The 24,274-nt window shown below is 55.1% G+C and overlaps 5 protein-coding genes across 5 annotated transcripts; 4 read left to right on the plus strand and 1 right to left on the minus strand.

Annotated features, from left to right (window-relative positions):
• Positions 1 to 283: 283 nt before the first annotated feature.
• Positions 284 to 3,922, plus strand: BKA78DRAFT_245823 (uncharacterized protein; the record flags this gene model as incomplete). The annotated part of the gene is made up of 4 exons (XM_066884157.1): positions 284 to 734; positions 906 to 2,840; positions 2,886 to 3,534; positions 3,646 to 3,922. The coding sequence occupies 4 exons, from the start codon at positions 284 to 286 to the stop codon at positions 3,920 to 3,922; spliced, it is 3,312 nt and encodes a 1,103-aa protein (XP_066748335.1).
• Positions 3,923 to 5,361: 1,439 nt separating this feature from the next.
• BKA78DRAFT_307172 (uncharacterized protein) lies at positions 5,362 to 6,946 on the plus strand. Its single transcript, XM_066887833.1, has one exon. It carries the CDS (start codon positions 5,743 to 5,745, stop codon positions 6,883 to 6,885), a length of 1,143 nt encoding a protein of 380 aa, XP_066748336.1. The 5' UTR covers positions 5,362 to 5,742; the 3' UTR covers positions 6,886 to 6,946.
• A 4,432-nt stretch (positions 6,947 to 11,378) lies between these two features.
• On the plus strand, positions 11,379 to 13,017 carry BKA78DRAFT_247115 (uncharacterized protein; the record flags this gene model as incomplete). The annotated part of the gene is made up of 3 exons (XM_066884279.1): positions 11,379 to 11,406; positions 11,460 to 11,756; positions 11,804 to 13,017. The coding sequence occupies 3 exons, from the start codon at positions 11,379 to 11,381 to the stop codon at positions 13,015 to 13,017; spliced, it is 1,539 nt and encodes a 512-aa protein (XP_066748337.1).
• A 4,600-nt stretch (positions 13,018 to 17,617) lies between these two features.
• BKA78DRAFT_87258 (WD40-repeat-containing domain protein) lies at positions 17,618 to 19,889 on the minus strand. Its single transcript, XM_066893885.1, has 8 exons — positions 19,656 to 19,889; positions 19,429 to 19,605; positions 19,242 to 19,373; positions 19,172 to 19,192; positions 18,971 to 19,123; positions 18,867 to 18,926; positions 18,711 to 18,817; positions 17,618 to 18,665 (listed from the first exon to the last, which is right to left on the minus strand). The coding sequence occupies exons 1-8, from the start codon at positions 19,695 to 19,697 to the stop codon at positions 17,987 to 17,989; spliced, it is 1,371 nt and encodes a 456-aa protein (XP_066748338.1). The 5' UTR covers positions 19,698 to 19,889; the 3' UTR covers positions 17,618 to 17,986.
• Positions 19,890 to 20,537: 648 nt separating this feature from the next.
• BKA78DRAFT_350328 (uncharacterized protein) lies at positions 20,538 to 24,062 on the plus strand (the record flags this gene model as incomplete). The annotated part of the gene is made up of 3 exons (XM_066890973.1): positions 20,538 to 22,536; positions 23,328 to 23,986; positions 24,048 to 24,062. 3 exons carry the CDS (start codon positions 20,538 to 20,540, stop codon positions 24,060 to 24,062), a joined length of 2,673 nt encoding a protein of 890 aa, XP_066748339.1.
• Between the last annotated feature and the right edge of the window lie 212 nt (positions 24,063 to 24,274).

Below are 24,274 nucleotides of genomic sequence, written 5' to 3' on the forward strand. Positions count from 1 at the left end.
CCCCTTTTGACCTTTCGCGCCCATCCCATTCCACTCCGAATTCCACCCCGTTACGCCAGCGAGCCTCCCCCGCAAGAAGGAGCATCCCCCACAAGCCCCGTCAGCAAGAAGCAGCCGCCCAATACGCCAACGCTTGGAGCAGGTATGGCACGCGCACATGGACTAGAACCTCACGCGGCCCTGGCCTGTCCGCTCCCTTCCATTCCACTGAGCTGACTTTCCCACCCACAGCGTCTATTCTTCTCCCCAACCCACTCCGCACCACCTCCTCCATGCCCTCCCGATGCCTTCGTGGGGCAGCAAGCAGCACAGCCGATCCGCCAGTCACCCGTTTCCTTCCCTCTTCAGCTCCAAGAGACGAAATGGCCCGAGCCTCAACCCCGACTGCAGCTCGACCGACGAAGACAAGTACCTGGCATACAGCGGCTACGGCGACTCGCCCACCTGGAAAGGGGCCGGCCCCAAGGTCCAGGAGGATATCCGAACCTGCATGACTTGCGACTCCAAGGTCAAGTTCCCTGCCGGCTTGCGCACATTTCGCTGTTCAGCTTGTCTGATGATCAACGACTTGGTCCCGGTGCGCAAAGAAACCTCGACCGGACAACCCCACGACCCAGCTCCCATTTCTGTTCCTAGGACAAGACACATGATCGACCGCTGCATCGTTTCATACTTGCACGCCAAGCTGGAAACACAAGCAAGAAGTAGCCAGGAGAGCTCAAGTAGCGCTGAGCGTGGCCGGCCCGGAGACATGCGTCCTCCGCCCGTACCAATCAGGAGTCGGGCTCAAAGCGGCTCGAAACCAATGATTTCGGTGTCGCCGCCTACAAATTCAAACGACCGCAACGGTGGTCCTCCCCAGCGGCCCGCTGTTAACGGTGGTCCACCACCACCAGGGACACGAGACTACCTGCCGCCACAACCGACTCTCGTACCCAAACCTATCCAAAGACCAAGGACGTCTGGAGGTCCCCCGCCGCCGAAACGAATGCCACCGCCGCCGGGTCAAATTAGGCTTCACCATTCGCCCGTCCGAAGAGGTCCAGCGTCTCCTAGAGAACATCCTGCGAGCATGCCCCATCGACCTCCTGACCGCGCGCCACCTCTTACCCCCGCCGAAGCTGCCGAGAAGCGTCGTCAAGATGTCATCAAGTCGATATTCAGGCCACTTCAGGACTACTTGATAGACAGCTTTGGCACCTTTGAGACGTTGAATTCTGCCTTTTTGATTGGGAGACAGCGCCCACAGCCGAGAACGCGCAGCGAAGGAGCCGTTCCTCAGCTTGCCGTGGATTCGAGGCCCGTTTCACGGCTACCGCCAGGTGCCGACGTTTTGACAGAGTATGACCCCAAACTGCTGATGCTTGGTGACATTGGTGAAAATGGATCCTGGTGGGCCGGCCATGCTGAGCATGAACCTCCCAGGCAAAACCTCCCAGTCGGTGGCAAGTCCGTTGGAGACGCAAAAGAGCTGGTCTCTCATCGATCTCCCCTCATCAACTGGGACGAGCTCCGTCATTGGTACGACATTGTTTTGAACGCTGGAGTTTCATGGAAGCAGAAGCTCGAAGATGTTCCCGATCTGGACTTCCCCGAGAGTCTGTACCAGGAAGCCGATGAGGAAATCCGGGACGCCAGAATGCTCGTTCAGCGCACGCTGCTCAAGATTTCTGAGCTTATACTGAAAAGACCGCACCGGCCGCTGAGAAGTTCAGAAGACGTCCGCTTCCTGTTTATCATTCTAGAAAATCCGCTCCTGCATGGAAACAGTGTTGGTGGTGCCAAGCAAAGGAGAGCTTCTCTCAGGCCACCTCCCGAGAACCGTCCCCGGCAAGGCTCTAACCCAAACCAATTTGCCCATGTTCCACCATCCCCGGGCAAGCCTCCCGCTGAACCAACGTCCTCTACTGGCGGCCGCGATCAGGGTCAACATGCCGGCATCACCAAGCGCATCTTTGGCCTTTTGGCGAATATGGACAATGACTGCCACCGTTACGTCACGACGTGGTTCTCCAGATTTTCCGAAGATCATTTTAGACGGACGGTCGATCTAGTGGGACGCTTTGTGACCTACCGTCTCACCAGACAACAAGGCCGGAAACGAAGCAACAGTGGAAACCCGACTGCAGGCCTGATCCCGGAGTTTGATTCGCACGGTGCAACATCAGCGCAACTGCACGCCGCGCTAGGGCTGTCGGGCTCGAGCTCGAAACCAAAGGACGACAGCAAGGATACCCCCTACAGTGACGACTGGCAACTCAAAGCGGCAGCCAAGGTGATGGCTCTTTTGTTTGCCGCGAACAATACCTATCACAATCGAAAATCCGAGCCATTTTTGCATACGGCGCACGCGTCGACGGTGCACAGTGCCGGCCTTGCTGCGAAGGAGCGCGCGCGGGCTCATGGCCAGCTGCTGCCCACGTCCGACTTTTACAATACCCTGTTAGACTACCACGACCTGGTTGCCGATTTTGAGGCATGGGAATCGCGCAGAGCAAAGTTTTCGTTTTGCCAGTATCCTTTCTTCTTATCAATTGGCGCAAAGATTCGCATCATGGAACACGACGCCCGCAGGCAAATGGAGAACAAGGCTCGGGAAGCATTTTTCGACAGCATACTAAGCAACAAAAACCTGGAACAATTCTTCAACTTGAAGGTCAGGCGGGAGTGTTTGGTGGATGACAGCCTTCGCCGCATCAGCGAGGTGGTCGGGGCCGGATCAGAAGATATCAAAAAGGGGTTGCGAGTGCAGTTTTTGGGCGAGGAGGGTGTCGACGCTGGCGGGCTGAGAAAAGAATGGTTCCTGCTTTTGGTTCGGGAGCTGTTTGACCCGATGCATGGTAAGGTTACAAGATCTTTGTCTACTTCTTGCTGACCCTTTGCAGCCATGTTTGTCTACGACGAAGAGTCGCACTTTTGCTACTTCAACCCCTACTCGTTTGAAAAGTCGGACCAATTCTTCCTCGTCGGCGCCGTTCTTGGACTCGCATTGTACAACAGCACCATTCTCGATGTTGCCCTGCCACCGTTTGCCTTCAAGAAGCTCCTCTCGTCAGCGCCAACCAAAAATGGCGTCGTCCCTTCCTCTCGCAACACGATCCACTACACCCTGGAAGACCTTGCCGAGTTCCGACCTAGCCTGGCCAAAGGCTTACGGCAGCTTCTCGAGTTTGATGGCGATGTCGAAGAAACTTTTTGCCGCGATTTTGTCGCCGAGGTCGAGTATTGTGGCGCAGTGAGACAGGAGCCTCTGTGTCCCAATGGCGCCAACATTCCAGTGACAAATGCCAATCGGCAAGAGTTTGTCGACTTGTACGTGCGATATCTTCTGGACACGGCAGTAGCACGCCAATTCGACCCCTTCCGTCGCGGCTTCTTCACAGTTTGTGGCGGCAACGCCCTGTCGCTTTTCCGTTCGGAAGAAATCGAGCTCCTGGTCCGCGGCTCCGACGAACCCCTCGACGTAGCCAGTCTGCGTCTCGTTGCCAGTTACGACGGGTGGAAGGAACCAAAAATCCAACACAGCTCCTCTCCGTCCAACGGCGCTCCTATAAACGGGCATTCCCACACGCCATCGCCCCAAAATCCGCTCTCATCGCCTCCTCCCCAGCGGAAACCCGCCCCAATCCTCCCGCCACAGTCCAGCCCGCCCATCACCTGGTTCTGGGACTTTTTCTCCTCGCAACCGCCTGTCTCGCAACGCCGCATTCTGTCATTCATCACTGGCTCGGACCGCATCCCGGCCGTCGGCGCCACAAACTTGGTCATCAAGATTGTCTACGCCGGCGAGGACTGTGACAGGTTTCCGGTGGCCCGCACGTGCTTCAACGCGCTGTTGTTGTATCGCTATCGGACGCGGGAGAAGCTGGAGCGTATGCTCTGGCGCGCGGTCGTGGAGAGTGAGGGGTTTGGATTGAAGTAAGCGGTGACTCGGAGTGCGTGTTGGCGAAAGCAGGGGCCTTTTCCTCTTCTCTTTCATACTCTTCGGACTCGGTCTAGGCGCAGGATTGCAAGGACAACGGCGTCGTTTATTTCCTTCCCCACGAACCTCGGAAGCGGCAGATGGAAGAGACGGACGGACGGTACGGTGTCTCTGGTCTACGGTGTTGGGTTATGATCTTTTTCCCTTTTCTTCTCGCTTGCCTACCTACTTGAACTACCTAGCGGACCTACTACCCTAGCAACCTACGATGACTCGTCCTCCCGTCTGGATGGACGCCATCGTCTCTCTTGATGCGTATACCCGCATTCATCGCACGTACGTACATGGGTCTCACTCCACTTGCGCGATCCCAAACCCCAAAGCATATATAAAGCATTACGGAATTGATTGAGGTGTTTGGCCTGTTGGCTCATGGCTCTATACTCGCACACCCCCTCTTTTTCGTCGTCAGCTGGTGATGCTGCTCATCTAGGTAGGCAGTCTCGTAACGTCGCTCCGCTACAACGAGCACCCACGCCTATTGTTCCTTCCCTCCCGCTTTCCGCCTACTCATCACAACCACTACTAGCCAGCCAGCGCGTCGCTGGGTTCCTCGACGCCAGCGCCAAAACGTTCACCTTGCCTGTCCACCACGCAGCCCCCTCTCGTCACGTTTCTTTTTTCTCTGAATCGTCGTTCTTAACCTTCTGGGTTTATCTGGTGTGTTATCCCCTTGCGCACCCCCTTGCGCACAGCTCAGCTCTCCAGAAACACCACCGCTCCACTGAAGTATGACTTGTAGCTTTATGTGTGAGGACGAGTAGGTGGTCAGGCAAGCAAGTAACCTTGCTCTCCCATGCGCCCGCGACTGTGTCGGAGCAAGCGGCTTACAGTCTTCTACTGACCTCAGGTCGTTGGCCTCGCTCGCCTCTTTGCGCCGGAAAGGTGGTGGTGGTGGTGTCGGCGTGGAGAATGCTGATCCACGGCCTTCGCCATCCTCCGTTGACTCGTATTTGGAGACAAGACGAGTCGAATAGAAATGCTGCTGCCATTTACCAACATGTAGAGCCTATTCCGATGTGAGTGCGAGTCTGTGTCCAAGTTGCTCTAGGGGATGCTGAATTGAAACACGATCTTTAGAGAATGGATAGGGGCAAAGAATTTGAATCAGAGGGTCAAAGGCCTAGGCGTCCTTCTGATGGTGTGAAACACTCTTGATGGGCTCGATGGGCGAAGAGACAGGTTCTGGTGATTGGTTTGTTTTGGACCCCATTGATGGGCGGAGTCTAGATGACGGTTATCTTTACTAACCCTGATGGATTCTTTGTAAGGCTGGGGCCGCAGTCAGCTGCCAGCAAATTCGCCTCGCCTGAGGCTATGCGTATATATATATTTGAGCAGACAGACATGCGTCGCTGTTCTTTCAAAACCTTTTTCCACCAGACACCACTCGACGGCCAACCATGAAGAAGGGACTGGTTGCCCTCCAATATCAACCTTTAAATTTTGCTCGGTATGAGACGAGATTTCTGAAGCTCCCTTGAGCGCAGCGAACAAGGCCTCAGTTTCAACCTGGAGTCGGGCTCTCTTATGTACCCACCTCCATATGTCGCAATATCCTATGCGTGGCACGAAAAAGGGGATCGAAAAAAAAAGTATCCACCATCCTCATCAACGGGATCCGCCTATCTATCACGATCTCACTGTACAACGCCCTCTGGTACGCATCGGACCACAAGGCGAAAGATTATCTGATTTGGGCCGATCAGATTTGCATCAACCAGAAGGATGCCGAAGAGCGGAGCCTCCAGGTCCGCCAGATGGGCAAGATCTACACCACTGCCTACACTGTCTTCGTGTGGCTTGGATCTGCCTCCCACAGCTCGGACCACGCCATGGAGGTATGCAAGCGCGTCTGGTATGAAAGAGGGGAGGAAGTCGTGCTTTCCAGAGAGGACAAGGAAGCCATCGCGGCTCTAGTGAGAAGGCCGTACTTTGAGCGCGTCTGGATCATACAAGAGGTGGCGAAGCAAAATCGGCCGATCCTGATGTGCGGCAACAGAACAGCGCTATGGTCCGGCCTCATAGTGGCCTTAAATAATATGCGAGGAGACCCGTGTGTATCGGCAGAGTCGCAGCTTTTAATGGACGCGCTTGAGGCGTTCCGCCTCAACGAGCATAGGGGTCGCCTCGCTGAGCCATGTATACGCCTAGTATACGCACTCCTTGACAGCCGCCGCTCACGGGCAACCGTACCGCGCGATAAGATCTTCGCGCTATTGGACTTGACGCGCGATGGGAGTAAGGTTGTTCCCGCACCATACTATACTGGTCTGGATGCAACTATCTTCCTCTCAGTCACTCGCTATTTTATTGCAAAACAGGCTCATACAGCGGTGATTCTCCTCGCAGCGCGTACTACAGACCGCTCAAGACTACCTTACTCGAATCAATTGATGCCCTCCTGGCTGCCCGATTGGGGGCGTTTGTGTATCGATCTTCCGCCATGGGTTGTTTCGGCCATCAAGGCTGAACGCGAGAATTTGGATCTTGAATTCCGATACTTTGGGTCCGTTTTGAGCGTGCAGGTGCCTTCAGTCAAGCTAGAGACTATTGCGGGATGCTGCGCTGATCCTGCGGATGAAGAAGATTTGAGAAAGTATCATGTGGGCTCCAGCTTGACCCTCTCTGAGCTCAAGCGCTTTTCGATGAAAATCGCTTGGAATGTCCACGGGTGTCCGCGTGTTGTTCATCAGAACACCCACTGTGGTGATTGGATCTTTCGTTTAGAAAACTGCACACTGCCAGTTGTGCTGAGACAAAGGGAGACGCGAAGGGATAACACCTACGAATATGTTGGAGAGGTCCTGAGAGAGGATGCTACTGAACGATACTGGGAAACTTTTGAAAAGGGAAGGGACAGGATGGACGTGGGCGCGATTCGTTCGATCTGGATCGATTGATAGATCGTAGATGCTCTATTCTACCCTACAAGGAAATAAGAAGGCTGTTTTTGAAGTTGACAAATCCACAAGGGAAATTTCTTACCCAGATTTCTCATACATGCGAGATGGGAATCAAATGTTGAGACAACGAAAGAGATTTGACGAGAGTTTGTAGCTTTGAAGAGGGTAGGCGGCGGTGGCGGCGCTGAGTGCCGAGTGCTAAGTGCTGAGTAGTGAGTGCTATGATCTGGGCGTGGAAGCATCAACCGTACTTACCTTTTCGTCTCAGTTGTAGCAGAGGACAAAATCGCAACGTTTTGGGTGCTCTTATGGCAATGTCATGCCGATTTTGAGCGCAATACGCCGAGAGAAAGGATTGGAAGTGGCGTTGCATGGCTCCTGCCTCGTTGGGCTTTTGTGGTGCTTGCTCACTGTGGGCACTCAAACATCAGGGAATGAGATTTTTATTGACAGGCGAGCGTAACGCTGCCTAGGATTCGAATGACAGCTGGACTATCCGCTCTGCTGGCTTGAAAGTGAAAGACGCTCAGTCAAGACGTCCAAGAAGGTTTTCGTTGATTTATGAAATCGAAAGACGCGCGCCAAAAGACGCGCCTATCTGCCACTGCGACGACGACAAATAATGTTATAGTTGACTGCGTCGGAGGCAGTGACGTGAAAGAGTGCCCACGCTCTACTTCAACACAATCATTGCGCTTTCCGGACAGCACTGCCGCCGCTCTGCACACCAAAGCGCCTCCCAAAACATCTCTTTATATTTTGCTTTTACCAACCTACTCTCAACAAGTTGGGCCGCTTGGCCCGCGTGGAAAATGCTCTGCTCTGCAACACTGAAGTGACAAGGTGCTTGATTTGACCATTGCGTGGACTAGATCCCGGTTCGAGTCCGTCAAGGTCCAACTTGTTTTTTTGCTCTTTTTGGTGTTGAGCATGGTGTGGTAAGCGAAGTCTTTTTGCAGCAGGTGCTGCGGTGCGCGGCGTCCACCGTGTTGGCTAGCGGCCATTACCTTTTCTCTATTCTGGTTTGCGGGCTTTTGGCGTCATGGGCATGAATGAGTCAGCTCAGCTGTCTATTCAGAATCACCACCTCGACATGGCCACGCAAAATCTGTCCTCTCTCCAAAATCCAGACAGACATGTAGGTCCACCTGGACGTCTCATCATTGGGCTTGACGTAAAATCCACCTCACCCGCACCCTCATCCTGATCATTGCTTCTGCTCCTCCATCTCTCACATGCAGCACCTGCATTCCCAGCGCCCATTTTTTTTTTTTTTTTGGCTCCAGCTTCTCCTCTCTTCCTCTTCCAATGCGGCCGCACGGCTTCATTCTCGCAGACCACAGACGCACCTCCAGCGAAACAAGAAGTGAGTATCCACTCAGCATGACTCGACTACGGCGCATGAAGGCGCGGCGGCATTTCAGAGGGGGGCGGGAGGCTCATGTCTAAATCGGGGCGACGAACGCGCCGTGTGTGCGGCGAAAGTCGGCAGTTTGCAGGGAGGTAATCCCAACTGCAGTAAAAGTTACAGCAAGCCAGCACTAAAGCGAGAGCGGATCGTAGCAGTGGCAGAGCAGGTGAAGAGCTGAGGAGGACGCGAGCTCAACGGACAAATCACTACGAAAGTCACCGGCCGAGGGTCTTTGGTTGTGGAGAAGGAGAAAAGTGCATCGATGGACATTCCGTAGTTCAACCACACCAACAAACTTATAGTGAGCAACCAAGACAGGAGGGAACCAGCAAGCGATGCCCATTGCGAAAGCACCAAGCGCAATCTTTCATCAACTTCGATACAATGTAAAGGGGCAGTATTCTAGCTCAATTGACATGAAGAAGCAGGAATCATGAGAGCGCCGCCCACAAACTACTGGAAAGAAGAGCAGCTAGACCCGAACACGAAGACTGCAGATGTCTGTATCTTGACGGGTGGCATTGACGCGCGAAGAAGGGGTTTCGACACTCGGTTTTCCCAGGCCTAGAGAAAATTCAAGGGGGGAAGAGATGGCGAGATGGAGGAGGAATAATATTGACAGATGAGACACGGGTATGTGACTGAAATGGACGAGGCCACAAAGTGAGCGTCGCAATCTTTTCTTGATTGGCCCATCCTCTGTGGTTCTAGTGGATGGAGCGCAGTTCAGCTTGTCTCGCAGCCGGTAGAGAGTATGCGATCCCGAGATTGGTGACTGATTGAAAAGAGGAAAGAAAGATATACTATTAGACCACACTTGCCAGAAGAGAATGACCCCGATACAGTGGCCGACGAAGTTGCAAACCTCAAGAACTCCTGGTACTAAGCATGAATGCGTGGAGACGGGGAAGTGTTTATGCTTCTATTATTTGATTAAGCTTCGAATATCTTGGAATTGCAGAGGACTTTTTTATTTGATAGATAGTTGCAAGAAGCATTGAAGCGCTTGTGTGTGAGTGAGCGACGACCAGGGACCACGCCCAGATTTATTTTCTTTCATCACATACTGTTAAAAGGATGAGAACAATGTCCAATGTCGCTCCAGCTTCTGAGGACACGATAAAGTAGAAACGTAGAATTTTGCTCAATTGTGTCTATCTGCCTCGCATTTTGCAGGTATTGAATCGCGAGCACCTACTTTGTCAAGTCAGTTCAGGGGTAGCTCAGAGCAAGCATCAATCCCTGCTGTAGATTTCGTCTTGTGGCTCAAGAAACGGCTGGTGGCTGTACATGTCAGTCTGGATGCTGCGCAAAACGCCTCCCTATAGAAACTCTTGTTCTCGAGAGCAAGAGGGCGCCACGAAGAGGCGCACGGAAGCTAGATTTAAGTCTTTCGGCATGCCGCAGCAGACTGAAAAGCGCACCAGACCAGTGTCAGGGGTCACAAACCGGACTTCTCGGGGAAAGTCGGTGCGAACATTCCAGATGCAATCTCGAAGCTTGACCAACCTTGATGCGGCAATACCACCAACGGTCTGACTAGGGGAAAATGACCAAACTGGCGCGGGAATAAGCACCCAACAAAATCCCGCGCAAGCAAGTGCACAGCAACGGGCCCAACCGACGTCAGCCTCAACCAAAGTGGCCTGACAATTCCGAAAAGACGGTCTCGAGCGAAGCTTGGTAAATTTGTCGAGGCTGCTAAGCCTTGGGCAAATCTTCGCAAATTGCACAGTGCAGAGCGGCCTGGCCGCTGAGGAAAAGGTTTAGATCCAACCGAGGTGGGGATAGAGTTGAGGGCAGTGCGGAGTTGAGTTTGCCGCTGCAGGGCTGCAGATCCAGAGCACTCACTCAGCAATGGCGGCGAGAGGACTCAGCTGGTAAACCTCTTGCACATCCAACGGCCTGAGGCTGGATGGGCGCACGGGAGATGGTCAGGAACCCTGCCTCGCCGAAAGAGGACGTAATGTATGTTATAAGAGCGCATTGGGAATACGGCGGGGCCTGGGCGGGGTGCCTATTAGCATCAGGGTCCAGGCGGAGATGAAGTCATCAACTTTTCCAAACCCGCGGTGGTGGTTGCTCAGCGACGCGGGAGCTCTCACCCGCTCCGGGGAACTGGGTAGCGCCCAAGTCAGTGACAGCCAATACCACTTCGGCGACCGGGCTATCTTGTTCTTTTCGAGGTTGCGGTCCGCGGTCCGGCAGCGGTCGGGGCAGAAGGCCGTGGACTCGGAGGCGGCACGGCGGGAGGATGCGGATTGTGCCCAGTCGCATGTAGCACGGTGGGGCACAGTAATTGGATATCCACAGAGCTGCGTCTGGTCGAGTCGGCGCGGGAGTGTTGAACCAGACGGGAAGTGGGAGCACCGCGGCTGACGTCACGCGCGAGGGCTTGTTGAAACTTGAAGGACTCAGTCATAAGAATTGTGTCCGACATCCGAGTGCAGAAGCGCTGCGAGAAGCCATTTTGGGAAGAGAGGTGTTGCGGATGTCTTGGGTGGGTTCGCAGAGGTGAGCGATGGGCGTCGATGGCGAGGGCAGGCGGGTGATCGTTGGAAGGGCGCAGAGATCGGAATATAAGGGAAGACGGTGTAGTACTGTCGCGAAAGATCGGCGATGAAATTGATATTGGGCAGTCCAAGAGAGGGAGGTTTGCGAGGGGGTGGTCGGGGCGGAGGTCGAGTCCCTGTCGACGGGGGCGCGGGCTCAGCGGGCCGTGTAAATCGTAAGAGAGCATAGGTTTCGCCTGAGCAGTCAGCACGCCCGCGGGCACTTGCCGCGCCAGGAACATTAGAATCACTACACGTGACGCCTCACTTGTGCTCAGTCTCTCTTCTCCGCTAGCTCTAGTTCTGTACTCACCCTCACACTCTTTCTTCTCTTTCAAAAGCCTGCCCTACCCACTGTGCCTCTCACGCTCCACGCCTCGCCCCTCGCTTCATCACCTCCTCGTGCACCTCGCCCAGCTCGAGCTGCACCTCCAATTCCTTCCGACCTCTCAATTGCTCCGAATCACCATCGGCTGCTATTAGGCGGTGCCTCTAGATTCGGAGACGCGTTGGCTTAAGTCTACACCATGGAGACCACCTTCATTACCATCCACGGTCCGCTCGACCTTGCTCCCTCACCCACTGCTCCAATCTGACTCTCTGTACAGACCTCTCCAATGATGCCGTCGTCCTCTACGCCTCCGACTCCATTGTCGACATTCTCGGCCATACCCCCGACGAGGTTGTCGGCCATTCCACTTGGGACTTTTTCCACGAAGAGGAAATTCCTTTTGCTCGCGACTTTCACCGTCGCGGAGTGAAGCTCGACAAGGCCGCCGTGCTCGCCTACTGCCGCATCAAGAACCGCGACGGCAACTACGTGGGTTGCGAATGCTGCTTCTCCATTTGCTACGACGTCATGGTGTGCTGCACCAGTATCTACCGGAGAGGCATGACGAGCCAGAGTACGCGAACCTCCACCATTCTACATCTCCGTTCTAACAGTGTACAGAGCGCGCCGTCGAGGCTCCCATTGTGCGCAAGCTTTTCTCGTCCTCGGTCAAAGACCCGCGTTACCACATGTTGTCACACTTGTCGGCCAAATTTGACTTGGGACACTCTGACCAGACCCACGAGCCTCGAGCTGCCCTGTTTTTAAACCGCTTCACGCGGACCCTGACCATCATGTACGCCACCAGTGGCATCGAGCAAGTCATTGGCATCTCCAACGACGAGATGAAGGGCAAGAGCTTCTACTACTGCATTCAGGAAAACTGCCTCGAGGACGCCGTCAGGGTCCTGGAGACAGCCAAGGGCAACGACTCGATTGCCTACATGCGATTCTGGTTCCGTGATCCCCGCGTCCAGGACCCACACAGAGAGCCCAGCGAGTCCGAGGCCGGCGAGACCGAAGACGAGGAAATGACCGACGTCACTGAAGACGAGGACGACACTAGCGACAGGTCCACCCCAGCCAGGAACATTTCGGGTGCCTCAGGAACCGATACGGACGTGCAGGGCTCCTCAACTGAAGCGCAAGGCTCTTCCTCTGGCGCAGCGCACTCCTCGAGCGGTGCTCAGCAGTCGTCTGACGACAGCAACGTGCCGCCGACCGATAGACATGCTGCTCTGCTGGGCATTCCCCGCCCTCGCTCCTCAGCGTCGTCGCGTGCTACTCCTGCTTCCTCGAGCGCCGGAAATCCAGACATTGAGATTGAAGCCGTCGTCTCGTGCACGTCTGATGGCCTCGTCGTCTGCCTGCGCAAGGCTCGCCCCATGATGCCTACTTCTGCTCAGCCTCAAGAACCTGCTCAGCACAACGGTATCTTCGCCGCTCCATGGGCCCCCGAGCCCGTCTTCCTGCCTCCTCTCCCCGACCCGTATGCCAATGCTGCTCGTCTGGGTATCATGGCTCCTGCGCCGCCGCAGAACGCCGTTGCGCCAACGGTTGGTGGACCATCTGCCCAAGATTTCATGCGCACCATCCGCGATGTGGCTGTATTCGCATGGGCTCTCACAGGTATCAACGGTGGACTTGCAGACTACACGCGCGGCAAGCCCATGGGCGAATCTCAGCCTCCGGAAGGTTTCCCCATCTGGGTGCCCGAAGGCAAGGACGCCGCCTTCTTCGCCTCCAACGGAAGCAGCAGCAGCGGACGCACAAGTGCTTCGGGCATCAAGGACCCCTTTGGCGACCCTGGTTTGGGCAGCAGGAGATTGCCTTGATTCTCTCCTGTCAAAGCTCAAATGCAGGTGCCTACTTCTCGCGCCGGACTCGAACACGAACCCAAAAGATGAACGCCCTTCTCTTCGCTTGCTTTTATCAACGTGGCGCTGGACCTATTCATCATTGTTGATTGTTTTTCTGTCGACTGGCGGACCGAAGAAAAAACCACATGAAGCCATCTGCTAACGAGCTTACGACGAAAACGTCTGTTTTATTCTCCCAACATGTTTAAAATTCTCCTTCTCCTTTTAAGCGTTCCAGCGGGCGGCGAAATACCTCTATATCCGAAAGCTCTTTGTGGCTGTGGAACGTTTTGCTACTTACCATTTTACTCTTCGCAACTACCAAATGTCACGGGCAGTGGAAACACTTTGCTGGGAAGGAGAGATGGACTCAAGACGAGCAGGTTGCTCCACATTCTACCTAGCTACTCATCCCACCGCAGAGTCTTTGCTCTCGAAAAGCGGCGGCGCAGTTCTGCAAAAACAGCAGACGGGACGATAATTGATCGAGAATCGACGGGCCTAGGTTGCTCCACATGATTGCCACAGACACTTTCGCAGCAATTCCGTGAGACCATGGACACAAAGCACCCCCACTGCTCGTGTATTGCTCAAACAAAGTTAGCGCGCAACGGGGAAGGGGTCACCTTCTTTGCGTGTGTGTTTTCGCCTCCCGCTCTCCCGCGTCCCGCCGCTCTTCGTACCAGGGTACTTACCTGTTCTGTAGCCGGGCCACGGAGGGTACGAAGGTTAAGGCAATTAATGCGTTGAGCATGTTCGCTGGTGACATCCTTGCTCTAGCTCATGGCTCGGTATGTGTTGACGTGATGATTGTCGACGTCGATGCTGCTCGGCTGCTGCTGATGCTGATGTCTGCTTACCTCGCACACCCTCTTTTGGCCGGTCTGCAAGGTAGGTGGCGGGTGTTGAATTACGACTTTCGAAAGACATGGTTGAGAGGATTGATTGACTGACTGCAGCGGATGCTGCTGCCGCTGCATGCATGTGCGCGTCTCCCACGCGGCAATTCAGGCAAAGACTGGCTGCCGTAAGCCGTCGGCTTGCCCTCTCATCACCTCCTCCTCATAAAATCAAATCAAGTATACCACTGGCATGAGCATACACAGCAGCTCCAGTATTTGTTCTCCACCGCTATGCTCGATTACTTCGAGCTCAATTGTGTCCATCATGTCCTTCCTTTTCCAACCACATTGCTCCCGCGCTGAAGAACAACCTCCACCACATTCGTACATACATACAGAAAGGACGCATGCACCTCACACCCGTACAGTAAAACGCGAGCTCCGACGCCCCCAGACCGCAGACACCAACCTCCTGTACAACGACCCACGTGTCGTACCGTCTTACCGTCGCACTGTTTCGGCTCTGCATTTTGCATACATGTACATGGCGTACGGTGGTGCATAGTATGCATGAACGCACCTAGGGCTCTTCGTCACCTCATCACCTCATCTTATCACCGCCCCTCCTCTCTCTCTCTCTCTCTTGGGGTGGCCTGTGGCCCGCTTCCTCATCCGTAGCCAGCCACATGCCGCACACACACACTTACAGCAGAGCAGAGGCAGGCTTAGAGCTCTAACAATAGCATATCTACCGCTCCTGGTTAGGAGCCCTCTGCACGTCCAGCTCTCCAAAATCTTCCCTTCGCTCTCCCCGCGGCGGTCACGCCGCCCCAACCCCCCACGGACGGCGGACAGCTAAACGGAGAGGCTCCACTTGCCGCGCTACCGCGCGCTTGTCCGACAGACAGGCGTGACATGAAGCCGGGGAGAGGGAGATGGAGGCACCCCGTACGGTACGGATGCCCACATGGACCAAAACCAGGCCCAGTCGTGTCAGGGTCGTGATTCGAAAGCAGCGGCGGAGGCCAGGCCACTGGCCCGGCCAGCGGACGCTTGACGGAGCACCAACAAACCCAACACCTCGGGACGGGGACAGCGGCCGCTGCTGCTGGCCGTGTGCAACAATTTGGCCGCGGCCAACAGCGCCGGTAAACACCGCCCCGACCTCCCGCTAACGCCGATGAGTCTTCGGAGACCGAGAAAGGGAAGAAGTACGTTGTCTCAGTTGTTCATTTAAAAAAAAAAATGTTGTTGATTCTCCGCTGGCTGCGCGGCCTGCACATTTTCAGGGGTGGATAGGAAGGGGGTCAGTCTGGCAAGCGGGCCCGGGGGAGCAGCGCCGCGCCGCCCCGCTCCGCTCGCTGCCCTGATGAGGTGCGCGTCAGTCGGCTTGCCGACTACGGACTCCTCTGGCCCGAGGCTAGATGGGGTTTTGGTAGCCCGAGGATGATCTCTCAGTTGGGGGCCAAACGCGCGTGACTTGCAAGCATTCGCAAGCAGCAACCGCACCGCCAGCGACAGTTTTCGGCAGTTTTCCGGTTCGTCTCATTTCGCGGGTTCACATAACGGACGGCAATCAGCCAGGGGGACGTGCGAGCGGGCAGACGCAGGGGAACGAGTGAAAAATAAAAAGAGGGGGAAGGGAGGGGGCTCCACTGTTGTCCACGGGGGTCGAGACACGCGCGTGAGGCGGCAGGGGTAGGCGAGGCCAACGTCGATCCCCATGCATCTGGCGCATCAATGCCGTCGTCTCGCCTGTCAACAAATGTGACAGGAGACGAGTCGAGGAAATGAGAGTCTGGTGGGCGATGCTCGTTCCTGCTGGACAGGCAGCAGGCAGGCACCGAGACGTCATAATAATGTCCAATGGCAAGCAAGTTTGCCCGATTGACGTTGGATGCAGTTTCCTTGGATCCATTGGCAAAGGCTCAAGTGTTTCGAAGTTGTCGCCGCCGCAATGTATTGCACCTATAACGCATACTCCTATAGGTCCAAACTCCAACGGCCTCGGTCCGGGGACCCTGCGCATTGTGCCCTGCATTAAGGCGCGGGACGTCGTTGTCGTTGCTCGCTCGCTCGCTCGCTTACAGGACCATTGATGAGTGATCGACTGATGAGTGACCTGCGCCACCGGTCAACGAGTGAGGTCAATTGCTTCGCACATCGTCCCGCATTCGCTTGAGGAAGTCGGTAATTGCCGGGAAAGAAAGGGAAAGGGCCAAGGGAACGGTGAGGAATCAATTGATGAAATTGATGAGACGGCACCAAGAAGAGAAAAAGTGACAGGTAACATTGACAAGCAGCAGACTAGGGAATCATTGATAAAAACGGACAGGGGCCGAGTTTCATGCTCGCTGCTTTGCGGTGGAGTTGCTGCTGCAGGGCCCGCCGAGGCAGGCCGCGGACGCGTGATGTGATACCTAATTGTGAAGGGCGTGGGAGGGACAATCCGCTGCAATATTGCCGGCTAGATGGAGGGACCGCGGCGGTGCTGACCCTCAAGCGTTGTAGAGTTGTGGAAGAGAGAAGGGTTGGCTGGTGTCGACCATGCTCACCGCCACAACCCCCATGTGGAAAGCTGCGTGCTCTTCAGCAACTGCCAGAGGCGCACAGCTATCCCAGCAAGCATCCTCCTCCCTGTCCACTCCCGTCTCTCCGCGTTCGGGAGCTGGCTAATCACTTGCCGGCCAGGTAGGCTAGCGTCGCTTGCGCCTGCGTTATTCTTCCACACAACGCCCTCCATGTCTAGCCTCGAAGAGCAAACGGGGGACCTGCAACCTGCACCTCATCGACGATCCGGCCCTTGCCCTTCCTTTCCGTATGTACCCTGCCCTGCCTATGCTCGCTTCTGTACTGCGGTCTGCCTTGCGTCGTCGGTCGTCCCGCCGCCTTGGCGACCTGCTTTGCTGCGCTGGGCCGTTTGTGGCTGGCTGAAGGTGATCCGCTCAGCGCTGCTGCTGCTCTGCACTACTGCACAGGTGCACTGGTTGGGATGGCTCGGCTTGGTCAACCACTGGTGACACCGTAACGGGCTCGCGTATTGTTGCCCATATGCTGACTGCTCCCCGGCTGCGCCTGAAACGAGTGTACAAAACGGGAACTGGCAGCGTCCACTCAAAACGACTTCGGTCCTGGCAACGGCCGTGGGGATTGGTTTGGCGCTTGGGAGGACTGTGGTTGTTGGTGACACGGCGCCAGCAGTTGCAGGAATAGCCCTTCTGTGATGGGATGGTGGCCTGGACGCGCACTCGAATCAAAGTGCAAATAGGACTTGTCAGAGAGCAAGCTTTCATGCACATCGCCCGTCTCTGGTTGTCGAGTGATTCAATCTGAGTCACTAAGAAGCGCGAACGTTGAGCCTGCATCGCAGATGCTCCAATATGGTCGGGCAGCACGTCGGAACGAAGCGTGAGACGGGACAGAGCGGCAGGCTGACCGTTGAAATCAAAATAGGGAAGTGACCTTGCCAAAAATACGAAAAAGGACAGACAAAAAGAGACCTAGAAAAGTGAAAGACGCGTCTGCATAGGCGCCGTTTCTGCAGCCACTCACACGTTGCGACGACCCGAGACGGGAGTTGCTCAGTAGCAAAAAAGGAAACATTTAGCTATCTCACCATTCTGCATACTCTCTAGCCCACAAACATATGGTCTTCTTCATTCTCCATGGTTGAGACCTGCCTGACCTCAATGTGACGTGTCGTACGTCGTGAATGAATCGCTAGGCCGGCAAGCTTAATTGGTCTTAGGCAATTTCCTCCCGAGGGTTGTGGATGAATTCATCGCCAGGACGGGAAAATGCAACACCCAAAGGTGATTGGTCGGGGAGCTCGTGGAGCCTTCGAGTTTTCTTTCGGCAGCGCAAAGTTTGATGGTGCCTTATTCCTTCGCCGTTGTAAACGCTGTGAGGTCATGGGAAGCCAGAGCAAACTGGGTCGTCGGCAGTTCAGTTTGGTGGTCGCCGACGAGAACATCCAGACGCCTCTTCACTCCTCTCCCGGTTCGCACGTAACCGGTCAAATCTTCTACCGACAGACTTCCTGCACACCGTTGTCCCAGAGCAATCTCTCCATCATGAAATCTCTTCTCATCTGAGCCACCTCTTCATGAGAGCCACCTATCAAACATGCAGATGAAGCCCTTTCCCGACTGCTCGCCAACAGTCACCACCCACTCTCCACCGTTGCTCCACGCGCAGGCCCTTGAGACCATGCCTCCACCAGCCTTTGTAGGAACCCGTAACTTCCTGTGGGGTGCGATGGGGGTGAACTGGTCTCTGGCAACCGGAGGTTTCGACTCTTTCATGACCCTTTTCTTCGGCCATGATACCGAACCAGCGCTGGCCACGGACGGCGACCTACCGGGACTTCTACTGGATTCAGATGGGGATTTTCCAAGACCTCCCGAGAGATCCTGATCCTGACCCGCCCATTCTTCTTCAAGACGTTGGAGGTCCCAAAAGTAGATGGTGCCCTCGTTGTCTCCCCATACCAGGACTGGCCGCTTCTCGGGCATGTTGAAGAGACCGAATTTCAGCCAAATGCATCCGTTGTTTTCGATCTTGAGCGTCATGATGCGCTGGAAACGGGGACCGAACGCAGAGTAAGTGGTGCCGAAGAAGTCTGGCGCGTCTTCTTCGTCGCGAAAGATGCATGGCTGGTAGTCTGCTGTGCTGGTGCATGGCGGAGGATCAAGATAGCCATTGAAGCCGTCGATTTTCCAGATGATGATGTGCTGTTCCAAAGCAGCCTTGGAAATTACCAGGTCTCCATGGAACGTAAGACTAAAAGATTTCAGCGAATGTGGCCGATGTCTCCCAGGCACTTACCAGTCTACGGGTTCGGAGTGGACTTCATTAGAAATGAAGTGCGGGATGTAAACCGGTCTGACATCGTCTGTTCCCGTTTTTTCATTCGGCAAATCTGGCATTGCCCACTGTGCAAGGTGTGAGTACTCCAATATTAATGGCTTCTGCAACGCTTACGATTTGTACTGAGGAGTCGTTCCATCCGGATAGCAGATAGCGGCCAGAATCATGGATTGCCTGAGAAATTAGCGCAGAACCAATAAGAGCTTAGGACATCTTACCAGACATTGGCCCTTGTCAGCTCCCTGGAAAATAGCAGCAACGGGCTTCTTTTGGTACTCTGCTCCGAGGTGCCAAACACAGATTCTGTGGTCTTCCGAGATTGAGGCTAGTATTTCAGGATTCTGGAGGGAAACCTTGAGGTCGTTGATGGGCTACGATTTGTGAGATTCTGCTGGAAATGCAGAGAGATAATAGCTTACGCCTCCATGGCCAACAAGATCCTAAGTAATGTTTGCTTCACTTTCTCAAAAGCGTTGACATTTGACTTACCCTCACGTGGTCATTATCAAGAACATCCATGATCTTAATGATGGGCGGCTGGATACCGGCAATGCAAAGACGAGGATTGCCATTTTCAATGTTTTGCGTCCACGCGACGCTGTTGAGCTCTGTGGGCTGGCCCTACACACGTCTTTTCAGCGGGGAGCTTGCGGTACCCAGCGATGATTGATCTAACCTTTTCCTTGCTCGAGTCCTTCCACTCTCGAATGTATTCGATGTACTTGCCGTCCTTGCCTTTCGAAGGACGACACACGAAAATGCTTTGGTGACCTGTGGCTGCGAAAAACGGGTCTACACCTGGGGCAGTGTAGGGATAGAACTGTGCGTCATAGTAGCACTTGGATGTGGGATCCTTGATTCAAAGATCAGTGAAAGGCCCACGTTGAAGTCGTTCAACATTACCTGCATTGCCCAGGTGTAGCGAGGGAGGTCTGTAGGGTGCATGTTGTTTGACGAGAGCGAGAGAGGGTGACGGCCGGAACAATTAGGAGCAAGAGACTAGGGCGTGGGTTGCGGAGGTCGTTTGCTCCCGCACCTACCAATTTCGCCCAAGGCGATGACCGGACGTGGTGGGAGACTGCAGTTTCACTGCCGACTTTGAATTTCTGACTGTCCGCACGATTCCGTCGACATGACCATTTGACATGTAGAAGTCAAGATAGAGGTGACGTCCAATCGAATAAAGTTAGCCTCGAATCCGACCTTCGGCCGAGCGAAAGACGCGCTTTCGACGCGTCTCCCATCCTCTCCCCTCTTCAACCTCACAACACAACTACTCCATCAACTTCTCCGCAGTCACGTTACCACGCGTCGCTGTCAAGCTCGAGGATTGTGCTGTGGGCAATCTTCTTCACTTTCGGCTTGCTCCTTGCATGCTTGAGGCCCTTCGTTCCACCGCGCCACCAGCGTTGCCCTGATGGACGCTGCAAGTCGCAACAATCAGATTTCGCCCGCTATCATTCATCGATTTCATCCGCATCGAGCTGTCCGCTCTGGCTGTTCTCTTCACCTCAGTCCAAAAATGTCCATTTCAGTCTGTCCAATGCTTCGCCAGGCCACCGCACCCAAGGCATTCAAGCAAAATGCGAGCTTTGCAGGCCCTATCTCATCTCAAATCCAAGAATGCTAAGACACCCGGGTTGCGCAAGGCAAGGGTTAACAAGTGCCTCACGTCTGGCTTGCCCCAGTAGTATGTCCGTACAAAATCGCGTGTGACCCCGGTGCTGCCTCTGTTTCCCTGACATTTGTCTCTTTGGTGGTTTGACTCGCCCCCCTTGAGCCAAAATGACTTTCTTCAACGACTCTTCTTCAACCTCCCCTGGCTGCATTAGCCGCGCGTACTCCAGGGTGCCCAATGGAGACGGACCGGGCTACGAGTCGAAATACCCCCGTCGCAGCTGCCGGTGGTCGAGAAATCGCTGCCCCTTGGTGGTGATTTGCGTGTGCGCCACGCTACTCCTTCTCTACCCCATCTTCAGGTTTTCAGAAGTACCGGACATTAGGGAATACCGTGTATACCGGTACTGGCAAAAAGGACAGCTGGCAAAATCTTCAAGGATCGAGCCCATCCTCGGCAACTCTTCGAACCCCCTGCAGCTATACTACCCGCCTGTCGGAGAGGATTTCCGCCCTCATGTGGCGCCTTACAACCACGCGCCTGCAGAAAGGCCCCGGACTCCTCTCCTGATCCCCTTCACTCGCAACAATGATATGCTCAGGCAGGCGGTACTTGGATACATCGCGGCAGGATGGCCTCGCGAGGACATTGTAATTATTGACAACGGCGGCACTCTCGATGCCTCCAGCTCAAACCTCCTGTCCCGCGACAACCCATTCTTCGTCGATTACGAGCTGTACCGGAAGCGATATGGAGTTGCCATTCTCCAAACGCCCACGCTCCTCAACTTTGCACAGCTGCAGAATTACTTCCTTCGCTTGGCCATTTCACAGGGCTGGCCGTACTTTTTCTGGAGCCACATGGATGTTGGAATCATTGGTGACGAAGCAACTTCTCCTTACAAGTCCTTTTATGAAAAGGTGCTCGACGTGCTGGACGAATCCACGGCTCCCCACCCGAACAAAAACATCACATGGTCCATCCAGCTGAACGAGACCCGGGCGACCATGGGCAACTGGGCCATCAAATTCTTCCAGTTTGACAATTTGGCTCTAGTCAACGTCGACGCCTGGCGGGTCATTGGACAGTGGGATACGTTCGTTCCTTACTACAACACCGACTGCGACGCGTACGCCCGGGTTCTCTTCCACGGCTACACCAAGGACGATGTCAGCGCCGGCCACATCTTCGACGTTGCGGATCAAATATCAGCAGATCTTGACGAGCTTGAAACAAAGCTCTTCCCTGCTGCACAAATCTCGCTCAACGCAACCGCCGCAGCCGCCCAACTGGCACAGTACCGCGCCGAAGTGGCAGCCCTGCAAAACGAAACCTTCATCACGCCCGAGCAAGCCGTCTACAGCCCGGGCCAGTACATCCTCAACGACCCGGACCAGCGGCCCAACTCGGCCCGCTTCCAGCGCCTCTTCAACGACTTTGCCGCCATGCAGACCAAGAAGTACAGCACGGAACGCAACAGCTGGCAGAACCAGCAAAAGGGCGGCAAGGGCGAGCCGTGGACGTACGACCCCCGTGGCTTCCAGCGCGCGTGGTGGGAGACTGCCGGCTATGGCCGCGACCTGTACACCAAGAAATGGGGCACGCTCGACTGCCGCTTGTCAAACGTCAAGCTCACGGACGAATGGGCCAGCGAGTATCCTGAGCTCCACCCCAAGCCAGAGCCGTCGTCGTCTTCGTCTTCGTCTTCGTCCTCGTCAGTCGCCACGCCGACCGAGTCGTCGACGTCCCCCGAAGATGCGCTGCAGATGCTCGCAACAACCACCGCAACGGACGTGGCCATTGAAATGGCAACGGCGACAGCGACGGCAGCACTAGACTCACAGGACCAGCAGACAGGCGCAGCAGGACAATCCGAACAGTCGGTCGAATACGAGCGCGAGCGCTTGCGGGTGTTGGCCGAAATGGCCAAGATCAAAGCCTTTGAAAAGGAGTTGGAACTGGCGGGCGGCACGCACCACGACTGGGCGGGCATGGACGACGACGAGGTGGACGTCGGTGCTGTTGCAAAGAAGGATAAGATGAAGAGGCTGGTGAAGCACAGTGTTGTGGTTGGTGAGGATGGACACAGTGAAGTTGAGGAGCAGCAGCAGCAGCAGCAAAGGCGGCCGGCGCTGAAGAAGCGCTGGGTCCAGAGGGCGTCGAGTGGTGAGTGGTATCTCGGGTGATGATGAGAGTGAGCGAGCGCTGTTTTTGGTTCTGTCTTAGATTGCTTGAAGTGTTCCGTGTGTAAGTGTGTATGGTACTGCTGTCTGATTGCATAATTTGTATGGGCAACTCCTTTGGCCGTGTTGATACCCAAAAAGTTTTTCAAAAATTCGCTTGCCAACCTCGCTCTCACATTGAAGCCCTGTGTACATGTAGATGGGTACAATCCATCACAACACCTCCAGCGAGGTTGTACAAAGCCCGACCAAGCCACAAGGCAGGGACAGACAACAATACCATCCTACTGTCATCGTCGTTTAGTGACGCCATGATGCTAAAACAAGCACAAAATGACCGCTGGGCGCCGCGCAGCGCAGCGCCTGCCGCAGGAGGATTTTGCTTACCAGACTGAGTCGAAGCAAAAAAGAGCAAAAAACAAGTTGGACCTTGACGGACTCGAACCGGAATCTAGTCCACGCAATGGTCAAATCAATCACCTTGTTACTTCAGTGTTGCAGAGCAGAGCATTTTCCACGCGGCCAAGCGGCCCAACTTGTTGGAAGATAGGCCCGCAAAATCAATTTATAAAGTAACATTGATTGGGAGGTTGTCTGAGAGGCTTCTGCACTGTCTCTTCCATTTATCTGAGAAGCAACGCGCACACGACCGACCGAGTAGCCTGTGAGTGGGCTAGTCTACCAGAAAAGCGCAGCAGTTCAGCGTGATCCAACACAATCAAGCACTTTCCAAGTCTGGTCGGAGCACCTACACACAAACCGAACGTCGCTAAGCCGACAAGGGCAGGAAGAAGAAGCAGAAGGAGAAAGACGGGAACGGTGGGGATAAACTCGACGCGCAGGAAAAGGATGCCATTGCAGCCCTGATCAAGAGACCGTACTTCGAGCGCGTCTGGATCATACAGGAGATCGCCAAAAACGACCGCCGGCTGCTTCTATGCGGGGACCACACGGCGCAGTGGACGGGGCTGGAGAAGGCACTGGAGCAGCTGCCACAGCACGCTCGCGAACCATCCGAGTCGCTGCTGTTGATGAACGCGCTCATGTCGTTCCGCCTGGGCGAGCTTCACGGCCGTCTCGCCATGCCGCGGATGCTGCTGATGCAGGCGCTTCTCGAGAGTCGCCGGTCACGGGCGACGGAGCCGCGCGACAAGATCTACGCTCTGTTGGGCCTGACGCGCGATGGAGCAGAGGTCGTGCCCGCTCCTCATTATACTGGAGGCGACGCGCTCATCTACACGCAAGTGGCGCGGCACTTTGTCAAGAGACAGGGGCACACGGCGGCGATTCTGCTCGCGGCGCGCACTGAAGAGCGCGCAGGCCTTCCCTCGTGGGTGCCGAACTGGGGGCATTGGAGTGCTGAGGTTCCGCCGTGGGTTATGCGGGCCGTCAAGGCAGAGCGCGAGAGCTTGGAGATTTGGCGCCGATACAAGGTGAACCAGCAGCGCTTGACGGTGCCGGGGGTTCAGCTGGAGAGAATTGAGAGGTGTGCAGACGCTGCGAGCGTAGGCGACTTGCGAAAGTATCATGTGAGTCTAGGTATCGGTGAGCTTGAGTACTTCTCCATGAAGATTGCGTTGAGTGCGCATGGCCGGCCGCGGGTGGTTCACCAGAATGCCTGCCCTGGCGATTACATCTGTCGTCTGGAGAACTGCACTTTGCCCGTCGTGCTTAGACGCGTAAGCAAAGATGATTTTAAATATGTAGGAGAGGTTCTTCGA

This window comes from Phyllosticta capitalensis (assembly GCF_038381095.1).
Source record: "Phyllosticta capitalensis strain CBS 128856 chromosome Unknown BKA78scaffold_2, whole genome shotgun sequence".
In the NCBI taxonomy this organism is placed as follows: Eukaryota; Fungi; Ascomycota; class Dothideomycetes; order Botryosphaeriales; family Phyllostictaceae; genus Phyllosticta; species Phyllosticta capitalensis.